Source organism: Elephantulus edwardii, unplaced genomic scaffold (assembly GCF_000299155.1).
Source record: "Elephantulus edwardii isolate Elephantulus edwardi_28Jun2011 unplaced genomic scaffold, EleEdw1.0 scaffold00324, whole genome shotgun sequence".
In the NCBI taxonomy this organism is placed as follows: domain Eukaryota; kingdom Metazoa; phylum Chordata; class Mammalia; order Macroscelidea; family Macroscelididae; genus Elephantulus; species Elephantulus edwardii.
The window spans coordinates 2,140,684-2,163,309 of NW_006400074.1; the positions used below are offsets into that span (position 1 = coordinate 2,140,684).

Here is a 22,626-nt window from a genome sequence, read left to right on the forward strand (position 1 = left end):
TTTTTTTAAATTTTTTTTTTTATTTTATTATTTTTGTGTGCGTGTACCGTCAAATCAGATCTGACTGGTACAGGAGGAGATTGCCCCTCCTTCCCCAGCAGAGTATCTGGTGGATTCGAACCGTGCACCTCTGGGACTGTAGTTGCAGCTTCTTGCCACTAGGCCACCTGAGCTCCCCTATTTACATATCTTTTTTATTCTCTGGAATAGTTTGTTTAGAACTGATTGTTAGGTCCTTTGAAGGGTGGAATTCACTGAAACCTTTCTAGGCAAGGACACTTTAGTTTGGGAATGTGTTTATGAACTGTTCAGTTTCTTTTTTTGTTCACATATTGTACCTCTGTCTGTATTAGTTTAGATAGTGAGTTTTTAAAAATCCGCGCATTATCATTTAGGTTTCCAAATTTAGTAACATACAGTTCTTCATGATATTCTGTTAATCCTTTTTATTTCCATTTGTTCTATTGTAATGACACTCATTTAATTTCTTTTTCATGTTATCTGCATCTCTTTACCTTTTCATACGTTAATGCTACTTTTGCTGGTGACATGATTTTATTTACCCTTTCAAAGAACCAACTTCTAGTCTTGTTGATTCTTTCTGTTGATTTTCTGTTTCACTTTTTTCTGCTCTGATGTGCAGGCTGGGTTTAGAAGAGGTCGTGGTACTAGGGGTATTATAGCTAATGTTAAATGGGTCTTGGCAGAAAGCAGAGAGTACCAGAGGAATGTCTATCAGAGCTTCCTTGACTATGCAAAGGCTTTTGACTATGTGGATCACAACAAGCTGTGGCTAACTGTGAGAAGAATGGGAATCCCAGAACATTTGATTGTTCTTATGCAAAACCTATACTTGGACCAAGAGGCAATTGTCAGAACAGAGTAAGGAGATACTGCATGGTTCAAAATTCAGAAGGGCATCCGCCAGGGATGTATTCTGTCTCCATACCTTTTCAATCTACGCAGAACAGATCATCTGGAATGCTGGGCTGTACGAGGAGGAATGTGGCATCAGGATTGGTGGAAGATTCATCAAACAACCTACATTATGCAGATTCCACAACTATGCTTGCTGAAACTCAGGAGGACCTGCAGCTCTTGCTGCAGAAGGTCAAGGACTGCAGCCTTCAATATAGATTAAAGCTCAACATCAAAAGAAAAAAAAGATTCTCACCATTGGGCCAATTGGCAGCATCAGTATGGATGGTGAAGAGATTGAGATAGTTAATAGTTTTAGTTTGCTTGGTTCCACAGTCACACTCTCGGTACCAGCAGACAGGAAATCAGAAGATGAATTGCAAGTCAGGGACCTCTCCATAGTACTGAAGAGCAACAATGTCAGGCTGGAGACTAAGGTGTGCCACATCAGGGCTATAGTCTTCACATTTGTGTGCTATGCATCGGAGAGCTGGACAGTGACTAGGGATGGTAGAAAGAGAATTGATGCCTTTGAGCTGTGGCGCTGGAGAAGAGTGTTGAATATACCATGGACTACTTAGGAGAACAAACAGGTTTGTCCTGGAGAAGGTGAAGCAGGGTTGCTCCTTGGAGTCAAGGATTCTGAAGTTTTGTCTGACATACTTTAGGCATGTTGCAAGGAGGGACAGGTCCTTGGAGAGGGACATCATGTTTGGAGGGACAGTGCAGGAGAAGATGACCCTGGATGAGATGGATCAATTCAGTGCTTAGGGTGGTGGGAGTAGGTGTGTTGGAAACAGTGAATTTGGCACAGGATAGGACAGGGTCGCTATGAGTCACAAGCAACTCAGTGGTTATTCTGGGCCTTTTTTTTGCCTAGAAACTTTAAGCTTTGCTTGCTCTTCTTTTTCTGATTATTGGAGATGTTCGATTAGGTTGGGCACTTTAGTTCTCTTCTTTTTAATGAGCATGTTTATTACTTTTTGTTGACCTCTGGACATTACTTTTACTGTGTCCCAAAGATGTTGTGTTTTCATTTTCATTTGTTTCAGATACCAGTTTGTTTTGTTGTTTTGTTTTTTTTTACTCTTCCATAAATGACCCAGGAAGTATTAAAAGAAGATGGAAAGAATATACTGAGTCACTGTATCAAAAGGAATTGGCAGACACAGAATTTCATGAAACAACATACGAACAAGAGCCTATGGTGATGAAAGAAGAAGTTTAGGCTGCTTTGAAGGAAATGGCAAAAAATATGGCTCCAGGAATAGATGGTATACAATTGACATATTTCAGCTAACAGATGCTACCCTGGACGTGCTCACCAAGTTGTGCCAAGAAATCTGGAGAACAACCACTTGGCCAACTGACTAGAAACAATCTATATTTGTTCCTATCCCAAAGAAAGGTGACCCAACAGAATGTGGAAACTATGGAACAATCTCACTGATTTCACATGCAAGCTATCAGGGTCCAGCCTCAATATTTCTAAACGGTTCTGCGAGAGGAGGGACGAGGATTGAATGAAGACTCAGAGAGACTGCCCGTTGATGATGAATAGTAAAAAACTTTTATTTTTCAAAAGCATATATAGGTTTTTAGAAGCACCTCTGCAGTAGCCATTGCATTATCTCATTCTATCTGAGATGTTGACTCTCAGGTCAAACATTAACTCTCATAGACCTCAGTACAATACAAAGATGTTTTACAGCATGTCTTATTGAGTGCTCTAAGAAACAAAGAGTTTCGATAGATAACATTCCCTAAGGTCTGAGACCTTTGGTCACTCTTATTCATTAACATCTTGCTTCCTTGAGTTGTATATTGCCAAGCAGATTTTCTAGCCAAGATGGAGTTAGTCTTGCTGGTTTCACAGTACAGGGCTAATCTTGCTTTGCAAGTAAGTCAGGCTTCTGACAGTTCCTCCCTCTTAATATAGTAAAATATGGGATGATGCCTGTCTTAGGTGGATACAAGAACTCAAACTCAAGTTGCCCATCATTGGGATAATCGCAGTTCATGCTACTCCCTGTCTTAGGATCATGAGCCGGTCTCCTTCCTTACCTTCGTTGGCTACACATCCTGCATTTGTCTGGGGAGGGCCTTAAGTTGAATTCCATGCATTTTACCCAGCAATTCTCTATTATAACGCTTGGCTAATATATGACCAACACAAGGAAGGATCCATAGTATAGCTGTGATAACAATACAAAGAGCAACAATTGTAAAAAGAAGATTTCTAAATGAAGTCACAGAAGGAAACCAGTTTTTTAGATTCTCAAATATTTGACTAGCTTGTTCCGCTGGAGAAATATTTATATCTGGGGTATTCTGCATTTCTATAATTCTTTGGTGCAAATCATACAAATCAAGAGAACCATTATTAAACATCTGAATTCCTTTTAAATGAGTTACTATTTCTGTCCAATCATTATCTGAGCCATTGTATTATAATTTTGTAACACAAGTAGAGTCATAGGCCACATGGCATCTTAACTTTCCTTTCATTCTAATTTGTTGTACCATGTTTCCTAATACATTTACTATATCATATAAAGCATTTAATTTTAGTTCCATAACTTCATCCACATTATCTTGCTCTACCCAATTCTTTGTCACATCATGCATTAACCCATTTACAAACTTAGCCGTTTGAACTTCTTGTGTCAAAGCTACAGCAGAAACAGAGACAGCAGCAAGCATAGAGATAAGAGAAACAATTCCTACAATAACAAGACCTACAGCTCTTTTAACTCTTAATGACAACTTATATAATTCTTTTAAAATTTGCAAGCTTTTATCATCATACCAAATATCATTTCACTTCACTGGTGTCATAACAAAAGGAGGATTCTTTAAAATAACAACTGAATCATCTTTGGTAACAGAGCTAATACAGTTAGAAATTTTACACTGAGAATAACTTACATTAAATTTTGGATAATCACCAGTGATTACATTATTACCAATTAATAAGACATATGGTTCATGACTTTGGTATTTGTGACATTATCTCACTTACATTTATCTTTTGGGATATAGGAAATATTTATCGAATCCATGCTAGCAACTAATTTTCATAATTCAGTTTGAAAGTCCTTCATATCAATAATCCAAATTTCTTCTACTGATCCTTAGCTTCGACTTTATTTGATGGAGCCCAAGCGTAGAAATTCAAATCTGCAGTAACATTTTTCTCCAGCTGAGAGGATGAAGTAAAGGTAGATCTGGAATATATGTCCTTTAAGATTCAGCTTGAATCCTCATTGTCAGGGTTAGCAATATCACCATCTTTATTTCTGTCAGGCAAGACATCTTCTGCAGAGCATACCAGCTTTTCACGAAGGCACTTTGCACTTTCAGAGTTCTGTGGAAAAACACAAACATAGCCTTGACCCCATATTAACACAGGGTCGGGTCTTTTCAATTGTTTTGTTAATGCATACTTCTATTTAATTTCAGTATACATTTATTGTATGTTTCACCATTGTCTGTATGCAGCAGACCTTTTATTGTCATCCAAAATTAAAACATTTGAAATTGTAAGTGAGAAATATAATTATTTGAACTTAGGGGATATGATATTCCAGTTCCCCCTTTTTTTATTTAAATAACTTTTGATAGTAGAAAGAGTATATTCTATAATACCTTGTTTTTGAGAATTGTAAGGAAACACAGTTTTATGACAGATAGTAAAATATTTACAAAAATTTTGAAAACTCTTGCTGGAATAGCTAGGAGCATTATAATAATAATAATAGTAATATCAATATTTTCATCAGATCTTCTTTAAAGCTAAAAAAAGAATAGCACATAATTTGCTTTCTAGTACTGATTTATAGATGATTTAACCTTGAATTTGTTAATACTCCAATATTCTGTTTTTTCCATAATTAGAAGCATCTGTAAAAGCGTTAGGGCCTTTAAGAGGAGCAGGGAATATGATATATATCAATAAAGGCAAAAATGTATGTTTCTGAAGAATTGAAAAGACTCTATTAGAAGGAAAGTGATCATCAAACCGTGCAGCTTTGACTTATACAACCAAGTTCAACACAGGCAAGCATTAATTAAGGGGCTATAGTGGAGAGTTTTTATTCTTACTCCTACAGGTTTTCATTTAAAGTAGAGCAACTAACACAGACACACACAACTCACATAGACTTGTAGTGCCGGCCACTGCCATGTGTATTTAACAATACTGGCTGAAACATGGAAATTTCTACCTAAGCATGTAGATACTGGATAAAATGCATGGATATATGAAGGTGATAAGAGGATGCCAAGAGCTGATTTTTCAAAGATTTCTTGAGACAAAAAGTCTCTTTTGGTGCCGTGAGATGTTTGAAACATCTGCCTTTGGGTTTTTCTGACTTATGATATTTAGAATTTATATAGATATTAACCTAAATTTGTCTCTGTCAATTCTTATCTTTCACTGAAACTTTTAAATTGTATGAGTTCAAGTATTCTTACATTGAACATAAGACATAAAGACAACAAACACAGCAGACAAAAAACAAAACAACACAAACATTGAGGCCTCTTATAACACCTTTCTTCTTATTTTCAACTGTTTTTTATATTACTGTGTTAACACGTTTTTCTACTTATTTTTACCCATATTTTAGACTCTTCTGTGTTTTAACACTTTTCCTATTAATAACAAAGGAGAATTTCAAAGGGAATGGCTGGTTCTATATATTAGCTTTTCTGCTAAAAATGTAAGACGTTAGAATTCAGCATTTGACAAAGCAGGGATAGATATAAAAGCTCCAAATTGTTTTAATAAATTTCTTTCCCATAAATTAGCACTAATGTATAGCACATAAAATTGCATTTGAGCCTTTTGTTCATCAGGTTCTGCACAGTCATAAATATTCTTAGACCTCAACATTGGGAGAGATTTCTAATTTAGAAAGAGTTAATGTTAATTTTTTACAAAGGCCAATTAAGAGGCTAATTATTTTTTCCTAATAACAGACACATTAGCTTCTATATCCACAAGACCTGTAAAAGAAATTTGATTAACAGAAAAAGTAAGAGAGGACTTTTGATCATTAATGATGGTTTTTAAAAACAAATATTTTTCAGTACTTCCAAATCCTTTTATTTTTGATCTATTAATAGTAGGAAATGCATGATAAGGAGGAAGCAAAAGTCAAGCAATTATTTAACCAGTTTGTAGGTAAAGGAACAATAACTTAATTAATAAACTTTAGGCTTATACTTCTAATATGAATCTGGAAACTTTGACTACTAAGACTATTGTTGTTGTTGTTGTTGTTATGTGCCGTCGAGTTGTTTGCGACTCATAGCGACCCTATGTACAACAGCCCTAAACCCTGCTCTATCCTGTGCCAATCTCATTGCCTCTGACACACCCATCCCGATTACCCCAGTCACTGAATCAATCCACCTCATAGAGGGTCTTCCCCTCCTGCGCTGTCCCTCCACTCTGCCCAGCATGATGTCCCTCTCTAAAGACCTGTCTCTCCTTACAACATGTCCAAAGTATGTCAGACGAAGCCCCAGAATCCTTGCCTCCAAGGAGCAGCCTGGTTTAACCCTCTCTAGGATGAAGCTGTTTGTTTTCTTGGCAGTCCATGGTACATTCAATACTCTTCTCCAGCACCACAGCTCAAAGGCGTCAATTCTCCTTCTTTCCTCCCTAGTCATTGAGTTGGAACTCTCTGATGCATAACAAGTGATTGCAAAAACCATGGCCTGTATCAGGCGCACCTTAGTCTCCAGAGAGACACCGTTGCTCTTGAGTACTTTAGCGAGGTCCCTAACCGCAGACTTTCCCATCGCAATACGTTTTTTGATTTCCTGGCTATTACATTAAAAAATTATTCCCATAGTTCCTTAACCAAAAGACATCAGTTCCTAATTCATACACTTTTCCTGGGGAGAATAAGGTATAAGGTTTGAGTAATTAATCAGCCGTAGCACTACCTTTGAATCTGGCACTTAGTTTTGCTCGGGACTCTTTTCTTTTTTTTTTAAATTTTATTATTTTTTTGTGTGCTTGTACTGTCAAATCAGATTTGACTGGTACAGGAGGAGATTGTCCCTCCTTCCCCGGCAGAGCATCTGATAGATTTGAACCGTGCACCTCTGGGATTGTAGTTGCAGCTTCTTGCCACTAGGCCACCAGAGCTCCCCTGGGACTCTCTTCTTGACGCTGCAAGAGATTTGGTTAGAAGCTACACACACACAGTGCCGGGCAAGGGGAGGGAGAGAGAAAGAGGCAGCGCCAGCAATACAGTTCCATTCTTAGGGAACCAGACACAGCCTTTCTTAGCAAAATCTAAAAATTTAGATGACTGCTGATATTCTAACTTTTTGTAATTTGTATTAAAAGGAGGAGGTGCATTTCGAACTTATCCAATTGTTCTAAGACTTTCCCTAACATATCCTCAGCTTTGGAGCTAAAAACACTTCAGAGTTTGAGGGTACAGTCCAATTTTGAGCAGTTCCCTTCTCAAGATCAGCTTGATCTAGTTCTGTAACTCCTCACCTCCCATGCCTATCTCTAGGGGGGGATATATATTGGGGGAATCTCATCCTTTCTCTCCTTCCCTGATTCAGTTTCTAGTACATGATTACTTTCAACTTATCTAACTCATTCCTAGAGTCTAAGGTATCTCGACCTAATCTCCACAAGCTGAAAGTATAGAGTTATTGAGGATTTAATTTTACACCGCGGGTTTTCAACATATTCTGTAAAGTATGCGCATGCCATGTTTTACCTCTTTTATGCCCCATCCCTGAGACTTCTTTTCCGATCTTAACCTTGACCGAAGGCAGTTTCAGTAAGTTCCTACCTTATACGTTCACAGAATTCCTTCGTGCCTTTTCCTCCGTGCTCGGGTACCTGTTTTTCGGGTGACAAATATCGGGGTCCAGCATCAATAGTTCTAAACGGTTCCGCGAGAGGAGGGACGAGAATTGAATGAAGACTCAGAGAGACTACCCATTGATGACGAATAGTAAAAAATTTTATTTTTCAAAAGCATATATAGGTTTTTAGAAGCACCTCTGCAGTAGCCATTGCATTATCTCTTTCTCTCTGAGATGTTGACTCTCAGGTCAAACATTAACTCTCATAGACCTCAGTACAATACAAAGATGTTTTACAGCATGTCTTATGCTCTAAGAAACAAAGAGTTTCGGTAGATAACATTCCCTAAGGTCTGAGACCTTTGGTCACTCTTATTCATTAACATCCTGCTTCCTTGAGTTGTATATTGCCAAGCAGATTTTCTAGCCAAGATGGAGTTAGTCTTGCTGGTTTCACAGTACAGGGCTAATCTTGCTTTGCAAGTAAGTCAGGCCTCTGACAGCAAGCAAGATTTTACTGAAGATTATCCAAAAACGACTGGAACAGCACATCAACAGAGAACTACCAGAAGTCCAGGCTGGGTTTAGAAGGGGTTGTGGTACTAGAGATATTGTAGCTGATGTTAGATGTATCTTAGCTGAAAGCAGAGAATACCAGAGGAATGTCTATCTGTGTTTCATTGACTATGCAAAGGCATTTGAATGTATGGATCATAACAAACTGTGGCTGACTCTGAGAAGAATGGGAATCCCAGAACACTGGATCGTGCTAATGCAAAACCTTTACTTGGACCAGGAGGCAGTCATCAGAACAGAGCAAGGGAATACTGCATGGTTCAAAATTGGGAAGGGCGTACGCCAGCGATGCATCCTTTCTCCATACATTTTCAACCTATATGCAGAACAGATTATCCGGGAGGCTGGGCCCTATGAGGAGAAGTGTAGGGTCAAGATTGGGGGACGATTTATCAACAATCTGCGTTATGCGGATGACACAACCGTGCTTGCTGAAACTGAACAGGACCTGAAGCACCTGCTGCAGAGGGTCAAGGACTGCAGCCTACAATATGGATTGAGGCTCAATGTCAAGAAGACAAAGATTCTCACCACTGGACCAATTGGCAGCATCGGGATGGATGGTGAAGACGTTGAGATTGTACACAGCTTTAGTTTGCTTGGGTCCACAGTCAACACTCTTGGCACCAATAGCCAGGAAATTAAAAGGCGCATTGCCATGGGAAAGTCTGCTGTTAGGGACCTCTCCAAAGTACTGAAGAGCAATGGTGTCTCCCTGGAGACTAAGGTGCATCTGATACAGGCCATGGTCTTCGCAATCACCTGTTATGCATCAGAGAGTTGGACAACGACCAAGGAGGATAGAAGGAGAATTGATGCCTTTGAGCTGTGGTGCTGGAGAAGAGTATTGAGAATACCATGGACTGCTAGGAAAACAAACAGATTTGTGCTGGAAAGGGTTAAACCAGGTGGATCCTTGGAGGCAAGGATTCTTAGGCTCCATCTAACATACTTTGGACATGTTGTGAGGAGAGACCGGTCCTTGGAGAAGAACATCATGCTTGGGAGGATGGAGGGACAGCGCAGGAGGGGAAGTCCCTCTATGAGGTGGATTGATTCAGTGACTGGGATAATCAGGATGGGAGTGTCAGAAACAGTGCGATTGGCACAGGACAGAGCAGAGTTTAGGGTTGTTGTACATAGGGTCGCTATGAGTCGCAAGCGACTTGACGGAACATAACAACAACAACATTGTTCAGTAATATTCAAGAAGTGTATTAGTTTTTATTTACATACCCTGTTCATATTTCTGCTCTTGATTTCCGAGTTTATAGAATTGTAGTCTGACAAGATGCTTTGTACTATTTAGTGGGGTTTTGTTGGGGTTGTTTTTAACTGAGGCTTATTTTCTAACTTGCCACATGGAAAATGTTCCAGGTGCAGTGGAAGAGACTAGATGTTGTGCTCTTGTTGGAGTGGTTTTTGTATGTGAATGGGATCTAGTTAATTGTAGTGTTTAGTTTTCCTGTGTTCCCACTTCTTCCAGTTGTTCTGTTCCTCATCAGAAGTTGTCTTTTGAAGTCTCTTATTAGCACCATGGACTTAACTCTTTCTCTGTTCAAATTTATTAAAAGTTTGTTTCTCGTATCTTGGTGATTATTACGGGTACGTAGGTACTATTTCCAGTCTTGACCTGTTATTCAATGGACTCTTTAATCTTCATATAATGTTCTGTGTCTTACACAAGTTTTTGCCTTGAAGGCTATTTTGTCACAATTAATAATGCCACCCCTGCACGTTTTTTATTAGTATTTCTTTGATATGTATTTTTCTAGGTTTCACATTCATAAAGTAGAAATTTTTGTTGAAGAGACTCCATGTACTTGGAAGAGGAATTTTTGTTAGCTACTAAGCTAACCAAATGACTTTATGCTGGTCAAAATAGAGCTCTAATAACTGTACAGAGACTTGAATTTTTTTATCTTTTCTAACTGTTTTCCTTAGGGGTTTGGTAATGTGGGCCTGCACTCTATGAGATATTTACATCGCTTTGGTGCTAAATGTGTTGGTGTTGGGGAATCTGACGGGAGCATATGGAATCCAGATGGTATTGACCCAAAAGAACTGGAAGACTTCAAATTGGTATGTTGATCCTGTGTCTGAACACATTGAATACTGTTACTTTTAAAGCTGAAGCAAGTCTTATTTCTATTTTTGGGGTTGGTTTGGTTTTTTTTGTTTTTCATTTTTTTTTTAATGTAGTTCAGAGCTTTTATCAAATTAATTTCATATTTTAAGCATAAGCATTAAAACTCTGGAGTAGCCATTTGCCTTTTCAATCCGTTACAGCAACATGGATCAATCCTGGGTTTCCCCAAGGCAAAACCCTATGAAGGGAGCATCTTGGAAGCAGATTGTGACATACTGATCCCAGCGGCCAGTGAGAAGCAGTTGACCAAATCCAATGCACCCAGGGTCAAAGCCAAGGTAATGATAGCATTATAGACACAGTACAGCCTAGTCAGTGTGAATAGTGGCATTGTCGTTAACTATTAAAAATCTCCAACTCTGGGCATCCCTGTGTATGACATACAATGTGATGCAGTTTCCACATCAGGATGGTTTGCAAATTTGTGATCATTGTTGCAGTGCCTATGTGTTTTGAGTCCCTTCACCCGAGAGGGCACATTGTACAAACTTTGTGAGATACTGTTCTCTTGTGGCCCCTATGGATTTTACTGACTGCTTTTGGATGTACATCACAGGCTTTTCTTCTTAAACTGTCTTTTCTAGAAGATCCACTAAAATGTGTACACCCTGTGTGACCATACTGGCATTTGAATAACAGTGACATAACTTTGTGCATCACAGACAACACAAACCACCAACAACAGTGTGACAGACTCACAGGCAGATCAGCTCCTACTGTGTTCTACCCCTTCTGATTCTGTGTATCAGAATCAGATTCGTGGTGGTGTTGACTTTTCTCACATTCATGACTCCTGTAGATCATTGCTGAAGGTGCCAACGGACCGACAACTCCAGAAGCTGATAAGATTTTTCTGGAGAGGAACATCATGGTGATTCCAGTAAGTCATTGATGTAACTGTAATGATAATTGTTGTAAGGAATTGGAGGGAGGGGAACATGCCGAAGCTATAGTGAATTTTTTGTCTTTATTTTAGATTTAAGAAAAGGTGGTAGTGTCATGGTTAGTATGAGTTACTTTGACCTAAATATTTTCTCCCAACTTTAAGCTTTCCTGAGCATTTTCTTTTTGACCTTCCATAAATCTAATTATGTAAATGTACATTATACTAGAAATAGTATTCTAACTTAATAGATAGCATTTCCTACCTGGCTCTCACCCTGAGATCTTTCAGATATCTCTATTTTATGCAAAGAATTAATATTAAGTACATATGCTCATGTTTGTTGGTGAGTGAACACAGAGTCTGTACTGTTGGCTCAGTGGTACAGAATTGTGTTGCCAGTCCAAAAGCAAGTGGTCAAATTCACAAGATGCTCCATAGAAGAAGGATGAGCAGTGTCTTCCCATGCTCTGGCTCTGAAATCCTACAGGAGGGTCAGTTATGAGTTGATTCCAACTCAGTGATACATGACAACAGCAGTATAAAAGCCTGTAAGATGTCAAGGTAAATTTGGGGATACTACATTTTAAAGAATCTCTTTTTCTGAAAGCACTTAGGGAATTTCATTTAGCGGAAATGGGCTCCCTTTCTGTAGCAGACAGGAAATTGCTAATCTTCTGGTGTGATCACACACAGAGGGTTCAATCCAGAGGTTGTTGAACCAGCAGTTTTATCTGAGAACCTTTTATTAGGAAAGATACTCTAGCCAAAGTTGATGAAATGTTCGTGGAATGATGTTGTTGTTACATGCCGTCGAGCCGCTTGCATCTCATAGAGACCCTATGTACAACAGCCCTAAACTCTGCTCTGTCCTGTGTCAATCGCACTGTCTCTGACACTCCCATCCTAATTACTCCAGTCACTGAATCAATCCACCTCATAAAGGACCTTCCCCTCCTGCACTGACCCTCCACCCCCGCAAGCATGATGTCCCTCTCCAAGGACAGGTCCCTCTTTACATGTCCAAAGTATGTCAGACGAAGCCGCAGAATCCTTGCCTCCAAGAAGCAATCCGGTTTAACCCTCTCCAGGATGAAACTATTTGTTTTCCTAGCAGTCCATAGTATACTTAGTACTCTTCTCCAGCCCCACAGCTCAAACACATCAATTCTCCTTCTCTCCTCCCTAGTCATTTTCCAACTCTCTGAAGAATAACAAGTGATTGCAAAGACCATGGCCTGTATCAGACACACCTTAGTCTCCAGAGAGACACCATTGCTCTTCAGTACTTTGGAGAACTCCCTAACAGCAGACTTTCCCATCGCAATACATTTTTTAATTTCCTGGCTGCTGGTGTCAAGAATGTTGACTGTGTAGCCAAGCAAAGTAAACTGTGAACAATCTCAATCTCTTCACCGTCCATCCTGATGCTGCCAGTTGTTCCAGTGGTGAGAATCTTTGTCTTCTAGACATTGAGCCTCGATCCATATTGGAGGCTGCAGTCCTTGACTCTCTGCAGCAAGCACTTCAGGTCATCCTCAGTTTCAGCAAGCAGGGTTGTGTCATCTGCATAACACAGATTGATGATGAATCTTCCACCAATCCTGACGCCACATTTCTCCTCATAAAGATCAGCCTCCCAGATAATCTGTTCAGCATACAGGTTGAAAGGTATGGAGACAGGACACATCCCTGGGGTATGCCCTTCCCAGTTTTTCACTACGCAGCGTTTCCTTGCTCTGTTCTGATGACTGCCTCTTGGCCCTGGACGTGCTTGCCAGGTTGTGCCAAGAAATCTGGAGAACAACCACTTGGCCAACTGACTGGAAGAGATCTATACTTGTTCCCATTCCAAAGAAGGGTGACCCAACAGAGCGTGGAAACTATAGAACAATACCATTGATTTCACATGAAAGCAAGATTCTACTGAAGATGATCCAAAAACGACTGGAACAGCACGTCAGCAGAAAACTGTCAGAAGTCCAGGCTGGGTTTAGAAGGGTTGTGGTACTAGGGATATTGTAGCTAATGTTAGATGAGTCTTGGCTGAAAGCAGGGAGTACAGAACAATGTCTGTCTGTGTTTCATTGATTATGCAAAGGCGTTTGACTGTGTGGATCATAACAAACTGTGGTTGTCTCTGAGAAGAATGGTTTTCCCAGAACACTTGATCGTGCTAATGCGAAACCTATACTTGGACTAGGAGGCATTCGTCAGTCGTCATTGAATGATACTTCAATTATTTTTTTTCTCTTAAATTAAAAGCAGATCTAAGATGGATAGAAAAGACTTAATTGAATAAGTATACATGGTACTAAGATATGTTTAGGAAATTTTGGACTTACTCTGCTCCATTGTTGGAGTTTAGCTTTTAAAAAGTGTTTTGTGGCAAAAATGGAAAACTATCAGCAGAAAATGTAAACAAGACTCACACCTCACACTGTACACAGAACTGACTCATGGTGGATCAGGGACCTAAGAGAAAATCCTACAACTAGGAGAAAATAAAAGAGATGAATGGGACTTTGTAAGAATCAAATCCCTATGCACATCAAAAAACTTCAACAGGTTTGAAAGGAAACTCACAGACTAGGAAAAAAATTTTGGCAATGACATACCTTCTAATATTTATAGATAATCCAGTAGCTCAACAGGAAAAAGGTAAAACAACCCAATCACAAAATGGGCATAAGATATGAATAGACACTTCACCAAATAAGAAATTTAAATGGTAAACACATGAAGAAATGTTCAAAATCCCCAGTTCGCAAAGAGAAGAAAATCAAAACAACTCAACCCAGTAACAATAGCAAAGTTCAACAGGCCAGAAAACAACAAATGCTGGCGAGTTTGTGGAGAGATTAGACCCCTTATTCATTGCTAGTAGATATGGTGTGCCCCAGCTATAGAAGGCAGTTTGGTGCTTTCTCAAAAAGTATGAAATAGAAATATCATTTGATCCAGCCATTCCACTACTGGAAATATATCCTAATTAAACCAGAGGCACAACTCAAACAGAGATATGCACACTTATATTTATTGTTTCATTATTCGCAATGGCAAAGAGGTGGAAGCAACCCAAGTGCCCATCAACAAATGAATGGGTAGAAAAGCTGTGGCACATTGACACAGTGGAATATTACACAGCTCTGAAAAAAATTAGTAAAACATTACAAAACATGGGTAACTATACTTGGAAGATATTGAGTGAAATATCTCAGTCACAAAAGGATAAATACAGTATAATACTGCTGTTGTAAAGTAGGACTGACGTGGGAGTTGAGGGGATAATAAGAAAAGAGTGGATAGAAAATGAACAATGCATTGGAACAGATGAAGAAAAGAATTATCCAAAAGGAATATATGACTAGATATTATACATCTGAACAATCTGTAACAAGAGGTGCATTATAAAGTGGACCTGAGGAAGGGGAAAAATGTGCAACAATAAATGAATAACAAAATTATATAATAAAAAAAAAGAGAAGGGAAAATATTTTGTACATTTTAATTAGACCGTGGTCTTCTAATTTCTTTGGTGTCTTCCTGTCGCACATTTGTTTTTAGGATCTGTACTTGAATGCGGGAGGAGTGACAGTCTCTTACTTTGAATGGTTGAAGAATCTCAACCATGTCAGCTATGGCCGTCTGACCTTCAAATATGAAAGGGACTCTAACTACCACCTGCTCAGTGAGTGCTGATGATGACTTCTCAAAGCAATTCTTTGTAGTCTGAGAAAGTATACTTGTTAAAGGACAAATTTCCCATATATAACCCCAGAGTGTTTCATTTCAGAGAATGAACACTCCTCAGTCCTGTTCTCCAAAAAGAATTATTTAAGGAAAATTATACAGCTTGGAAAAGCAAAAGAACAAATGCCTCTTTAATCTTAGAGAATTCACTCTCACAACCGAAAATTATATATATATATATATATATATATGTATGTATGTATGTATGTATATATTCTTCATGTATATTCAGTATCTTAGCTCCCATGTGATTTTATGAAAATATTTATTCTGGAATAATAGTCTCAATAGAATCTCAATTACTACCATTATTCTAAACCGTCATTTGAAAACCGTGACTTCCCCTGTTTATGTTCATCTATTTGTTTCCCTAATTATACACAGTAAAGTTCTATGGTAGTGTAAAGGATTTTTAAGGTTTCTGATAAGAATACTTGTTTGTCTTGATTTAAGCAAGTTTCAAGCAGTAGAATTTCTCATCAGATTGAAATAAAACCTCTTCAGTTTCCTTTTACTTAACTCACTTTGAGAATTTGGCAGCATATTCTAATTCAATTTCTTTTCCCTCAGCATTTTCTTTTTAATAGAGCCAAGGAAAAACCCTGGTAATGGGTGTTATGGAAACAGAGCAATGACCTAAATTCACATGTACATAGGAATTTGGCCAACTGTTTTATTTCTTTTTAACTTGAGTTTTAAATGAGTGATGCTTTTATATATTGTTAAAAGCGTCTAAAATTATTCCTTTTGGGATTATATATGTAGTTTAAAACTATTTTAGATTATAGATTTTTTTTTTTCCCCCATAACAATATCATGCCTTGCTTTTTTGGCTTCTACAGTGTCTGTTCAAGAGAGTTTAGAAAGAAAATTTGGAAAACATGGTGGAACTATTCCCGTTGTGCCCACAGCAGAGTTCCAAGACAGAATATCGGTGAGTGTGGTCAAGACTTCTGTTTTACACATGGGCCCCTCTCTGTCCTTATTGTTTGAGATGAAGGATGGTAGTCAAAATAGTTGTAGGATTTTAAAGTGCTTCATACCTAGCCCTTTTATTATGTTCTAAAAATGGAATAAGAATCCTAGTGACTAATAGCAGATTCAAAATAAATCATTAATGTTTCTGCTGCTTTTGGTTCTTTTCAAAGCACAGATGACTCAAGTGAACTAACATAACATATTTCAACTCCATTAAGCTTCAGGAAAAAAGTTAAAGGAAACAGTAGAAGAATTTCTGTTTAGTGACTGTAGATAGACTATGTTGCCAGTGCAAACACATCACAAAGAGATCTTTCTTACTAGGAAATGATAAAAGATGTAAAAAACTACCCCTAGAAATAAGCTTGGAAAAATTGTTTTACGTTATTAAAACAAGTAAAGTTAAAATGAGGTATTTTTTTATTTACTAAAACAAGAAAAACAATGAATGGACAAGTGTTTCTTTCTTTTGGCACGCTAACAGTCTTCTCTCTGGAAATGTATCCTAAGAGCATAACTCAAGAGGAGAAGATTAACTATGTGTCAGGATGTTCACTGAAAGTGTATTTGCTGTTATTTTTAAATTAGATTTAACTATCTAGTGGCAAGGAAATGGCTGCATTGTGATAAATCTCATAAAATATTCAGTCATGGAAAGTAAGACCATATCATAATACTGCAGCATGGAGAAAAATAAGATGTTTATCTTGAAGGAGAAAAGATGTTTTCACCACTCAAAACTTCCTCTTGCAAAGATCCTTATTGGTTGTGGTGCTTCCCTAGGTGCTCTGACCCCATGACCTTAACTATCACCTCACTTCTGTGGCTTTCTCTGAAAGTCGGCTATGAGTGTCAGGATTGATTCCTCTTCCATCTGTTGAGCTGGAATTATGTATGCTGCATACAAATAATGTCTAATATGTGGTAGTTCCCTTCTGCTCCAATGGCTCTTTGTGTCTTTTGGCCTGCTCACTTCCTAGTGCATGCCTGTCATGTCACAGTTGCTCAAACCTAAGCCTTTAGAAGAAGAACAGAAGAATATAGCAAGAGTGAGTGAGTTACAAAGGCAGAGCTATCTTATTAAAATAATCTATACTCACTCACTGGTCTCTCAATTTTCAAATACTTTTAGTGTGTTGGTTTTTATTTTCTTACCGCTGATAGAGATGCTTGTTAAATTGTTGTTGAAACCCATTTTTCTTCTACCATCAGCTCCAGCCATGCTTTGGCTGTACTGGGTCCTGTATCCAGTGACTACCACCATTTCTCCATCCCTGTTGTTGTTATGTGCTGTCGAGTCACTTGCGACTCATAGCGACCCTATGTACAACAGCCCTAAACTCCGCTCTGTCCTGTGCCAATCACACCATCTCTGACACTCCCATCCCAATTATCCCAGTCACTGAATCAGTCCACCTCATAGAGGGCCTTCCTCTCCTGCGCTGTCCCTCCACCCTCCCAAGCATGATGTCCCTCTCCAAGGACTGGTCTCTCCTCACAACATGTCCAAAGTATGTTAGATGGAGCCTCAGAATCCTTGCCTCCAAGGAGCCACCCGGTTTAACCCCTTCCAGGACAAATCTGTTTGTTTTCCTAGCAGTCCATGGTATTCTCAATACTCTTCTCCAGCACCACAGCTCAAAGGCATCAATTCTCCTTCTATCCTCCTTGGTCATTGTCCAACTCTCTGATGCATAACAAGTGATTGCGAAGACCATGGCCTGTATCAGACGCACCTTAGTCTCCAGAGAGACACCATTGCTCTTCAGTACTTTGGAGAGGTCCCTAACAGCAGACTTTCCCATGGCAATGCGCCTTTTAATTTCCTGGCTGCTGGTGCCAAGACTGTTGACTACAGAGCCCTACCTAATGAAAATTCTTATCTAATTCAGATTTCATGATCCATCACTGCATTTACTTTCTGGCTTCTGCGTCATCGTTTCCCCTTGAAAGCCCCTTAGGTGGTTGTTGTTAGGAGTCATCGAGCTGAGTGCGAACCACAGTAACCCTATTAATTCCACATCTAAATCCTGTCCTATATCCTGTGTCGTCCTCACAATTCTGACACATTCAAGACCATTGCTGCAGTTAACTGTGACAATCCATCTTCCTCCCTTTTGCTGGACCACCACCTTTCTAAGTGTGTGATCTCTCTTCAAAGAAGAGCTTCTCCTAGCAAGGTACTCAAAGAATGTAAGACGATTAGACCCTGAACCCAACTCTCTAGTCTCTACCATGAGGCCCTAGGACTAGCGACTTTGCTGAGTATTCTAACTTAAACCAGTTACCTCTAACCTTAAGGTGGCTCATAGTGTAGCCTGGCAGTTACACTGCTTTGCATATTCCATTTATTCTCACTCTTTGTGATGATTATGTCCTATATTCCCTCTCTTGTCCTTTCAGTCCCACCAAGAACCTGTTATCTGTGTCCACAGATGAAATGAAAGAGTAAAATGGCTCAGCTCCTAGTGCCTGTAGCTGGCTCTGTGTCACCTCTCCCCTTACAGATCAGCTCTGTGCTCCCATGAAGCCCTGGCCATCTGTGCACACTTTGTACAGCCTGTTTTCAACTTTTCCAAAGTACTGTAACAAGGAAACTTTGACCTGTCTTAGTTGTGTTATCACTTTTCCTTCTGCTGTTTTATTCCTTTGATTGGCCATCTACTTCAGAAATAGCAGGCCTTAGAAAACCCTATGAATAATAGAATACACTTAGACTAGCAGGTAGGGCAACTAAGGTAGAGCCTTCAAATATGGAAACAGGAGGAGGAGCCCTCATGTATGGAAGCACAAAGGAGGAGGATTGATTCCGTGAGTGGGGTAATGGGTGTAGGTGTGTCAGAGACAATGAGATTGGCACAGGAGAAAGCAGGGTTTAGGGCTATTACATAGGGTCGCTATGAGTCGCAGGAGATTTGGTGGCACATAAAAACAACTATAAAATGCTATTTTATTGAAAAGTGCATCTTAAAGTGCAACAATGAATGAATGGAATTCCAAAATCTCTATAGATGTTCATTGAAATGAAAAATAAATAAATTTTTTAAAAAGTGCATCTTTTTCTCTAGACTTAATTTCTTATGGTTACAGAAAATACACATAAGCAAAACATACACTAATTGTATAGTTTCCGCGTGTTCAGTTGAGAGCCATTGATGACACCATTCTCATCCTCCTTTCTCAAGTTCTTCCATATTAACCTAAATCCACCACCCCTGCAGGGTCTGTCTAATCTTTCAAGTTGTCATTTGCTCCCTTACAGGTAGCTTTATACAGCATAATAACACTCAAGGCAGAGCTTTTCCCTAGGTGAGCTAACTATTGTTTGGTATTAAGATGACTTCAGGGGATATTTTTTTCATATTGAAATTGCTGCCTTTGCAACTACGTTTTGTAGGTTTAAGCGTAGTGGAATAGGGAAAGCTGAACAATCTCATAATGATTATACACTCCTGTTTCAAGTTCCCACTCCTCTTTTGGTGACAGTCAGGGTTGATCATACCACCACATACATGAATGTTCATTGCTGCGCTCTTCACAGTAGCCAGATGGTAGTGGAAACATCTCATCAGTAGATGAGCGAAATGTAGTACGTACGGACTGTTAGCCCTACCACTAAGAGAAATGAAGTCTTGATATATCCTACAGGATGGATGGAATTTGAAGACATTATTCTGAGTGAAATAAACCAATCATAAAGGGAAAATGTTAATGACCTCACTTATATAAAATAAAATGCAGATGCACACAGAGGCCAAAGTTTATTAGTGGTTATCTGGGGAGGGAGGGAAGGAGGAAAGAGGGCAAACAGTGATGGACAAATCACATTGACTAAGTGTAGAGTTTCTGATTATTATAATTACTGTTAAAAAATACTAAAATCTTCCTACTACTTCCTCTTCTACTTGAGAAAAAATGGTTTCCAGTTTTTCTCTACTTGTCTGTCTGTACCACTGTACCTGCTCTTCCCACTACTCCACCAGAACTGTTGCCATCTAAGCCATTGATGGCACTTGCCAAATCCAGGGGTCCTTTCTCAGTCCTCATCTTTAAGCAGCTTTGTCACAGTTGCCTACACCATGTCTTGGAACAGTCTCTTTTAAGACAGCACTTTCTTCTCGTTTGCTTTCCCCTTCACTAGCTATTCATTCTTTCTCATTGCATTTTGTGGGTACCTCTTCACTTAATATTGGAGATCCTCAGTCCCTCAGCTTATAATTAGATTCAGCTCTTAGTGAATTTCACACACAAGCTAGCCTTGTGGTTTTAAGTTCTGTCTTTTTTTCCATTAGAATTAAATTTGCTATGAGAATAGAATTTTTATTATTTTGTTCCCTGCTGTGTCCCCAGGGCCATAGAACGGTGCCTAGCACATAATAGGTACTCATTTAATGTTTGTTAATTAAATTAACATATGAACATCATACCTATAAATAGCTTGTTTCCTTTTTTTAGGTTAATAGAAACACAAAGCTTAACCCAAATGTTTCTTGATTAACACAAATGGGAAAAAAAATTGTTGTTGTTGTTGTTGTTATGTGCCGTCAAGTCGCCTGCGACTCATAGCGACCCTATGTACAACAGCCCTAAACCCAACTCTGTCCTGTGCCAATCGCACTGTCTCTGACACTCCCATCCCAATTATCCCAGTCACTGAATCAATCCACCTCATAGAGGGTCTCCTGCGCTGTCCCTCCACCCTCCCAAGCATGATGTCCCTCTCCAAGGACCGGTCTCTCCTCACAACATGTCCAAAGTAAGTTAGACGGAGCTCAATACTCTTTCTTAATTATCACCAAATAAAATGGATAATGTTCATGGTATATCCCCCATTATTGAAAGTGCAACTCTGACTTGTTGATAATTTGCATCAGGCTTTTATCTGGTGTTTATGTCTATTTGTGTTGCATTAACTACACAAAGGCATTTGACTGTGTGGATCACAACAAATTGTGGCTAACCTTAAGAATAATGAGAATCCCAGAACACCTGATTGTGCTCATGCAAAACCTATTCTTGGACCAGAAGGCAGTCATCAGAACAGAGCAAGGAAACACTGCATTGTTCAGAATCAGGAAAGGAGTGTGTCAGGGATACATTCTGTCTCCATACCTCTCCAATCTGTATGTGGAACAGATAATTCAGGAGGCAGGTATTTATTAGGAGGAATGTGGCATCATGATTGGAGAAGGACTCATCAACAATGTGTGTTAATGCAGATGACACAACTTTGCTTGCTGAAACTGAGAAGGACCTAAATAGTCTGCTGCAGGACAAGAATTGAAACCTTCAATATGGATTGAAGCCCAACATCAAGAAAACAAAGTTTCTCACCACTGAGCCAGTTGGCAGCATCACGATAGATGGAGAAGAGAATGAGATTGTTAACAATTTCAGCTCAGGCCCACAATCAACACTCTTGGAACCAGCAGCCAGGAAACCAAAAGACTAATTAGATTAGGAAAGTCTACTGTTGGGGCATCTCCAGGGTACTTAAGAACTAAGATGTCAGTCTGGAGACTAATGTGTGTCTGATCAAAGCCATTATCTTCACAATTACTGGCTGTGCATAAGAGAACTGGAGAATGAATAAGGATGACAGAAGAATAGATGCCGTTGAGTTGTGGTGCTAGAGAAAAGTATTGAATATACTATGGACCACCAAGAGAACAAACAGCCCTGTCCTGGAAAGGGTGAAACCAAGTTGCTCTCTGGAAGAAAAGAGTTTGAAGCTCCGTCTCCCATACTTTGAACATGTGTCTGGGAGGGACCATCCATGGAGAAGGACATCGTGCTTGGAAGGGTGGTGGAACAGCACAGAAGAGGAAGACCCTGGAAGAGGTTAACAGAGTGATGGGAGAAATAGGAATAAATAGATTGACACAGTGACAGGTAATAGGAACAGGTGTTTCAGAGATAGTGAGATTGGCTCAGGATAGAACAGGGTTCAGAGCTGTATACATAGAGTCGCTTTGAGTCACAAGCGACTAAATGGCACATAACAACATATCAGTTTATTGTTCTTGTTGAGTGTCAATGAGTTGAATATGACTCATAGTGACCCTGTGAACAACAGAACTAAACCCTGTCCTATCTATGCCATCCTTATCAACTTTGACATACTATAGCCCATTCTGTCAGTCCATCTGGTCTTTCTCTCCTAGCATGATGCACCTTTCCAAGAAAAAGTGCCTCCCTGACAACATATGTATGTAAGCTATATAAGACAAAGCTTCCTATCCTTGCCTCCTAGGGCCACTCTGACCACTTTCTCCCAGTCATATCTGTTTGTTCTTTTTATCGCCTATGGCATATTCTGTACTCTTCACCAACACTACAACTCAAAGGCATCAGTTCCTCTTCTGTCATTCTTATTATCTAGCTCTCAGATTCATAGGAAGCAATGGAAAGACCATGTCCTGAATTAGGCACACTTTAGTCTTTAAGCTGACATCAGTGCTCTTTAGCACTTTGCAGAGATCCTTGATGGCACAGTTTTCCAGTGTAGCCTGTGTTTTTATTT

The 22,626-nt window shown here is 39.2% G+C and overlaps 1 protein-coding gene across 1 annotated transcript in view; it reads left to right on the top strand.

The window, feature by feature from the left end:
* LOC102857249 (glutamate dehydrogenase 1, mitochondrial-like) overlaps positions 1-22,626 on the top strand; it is a 67,715-nt gene that overhangs the window by 43,026 nt on the left and 2,063 nt on the right. The window contains exons 7-11 of the mRNA XM_006901392.1: positions 10,285-10,422; positions 10,630-10,767; positions 11,289-11,369; positions 14,940-15,063; positions 15,968-16,059. Of these exons, the coding sequence (XP_006901454.1) occupies positions 10,285-10,422; positions 10,630-10,767; positions 11,289-11,369; positions 14,940-15,063; positions 15,968-16,059 (573 nt within the window). The remainder of the gene's footprint in view (positions 1-10,284; positions 10,423-10,629; positions 10,768-11,288; positions 11,370-14,939; positions 15,064-15,967; positions 16,060-22,626) is intronic.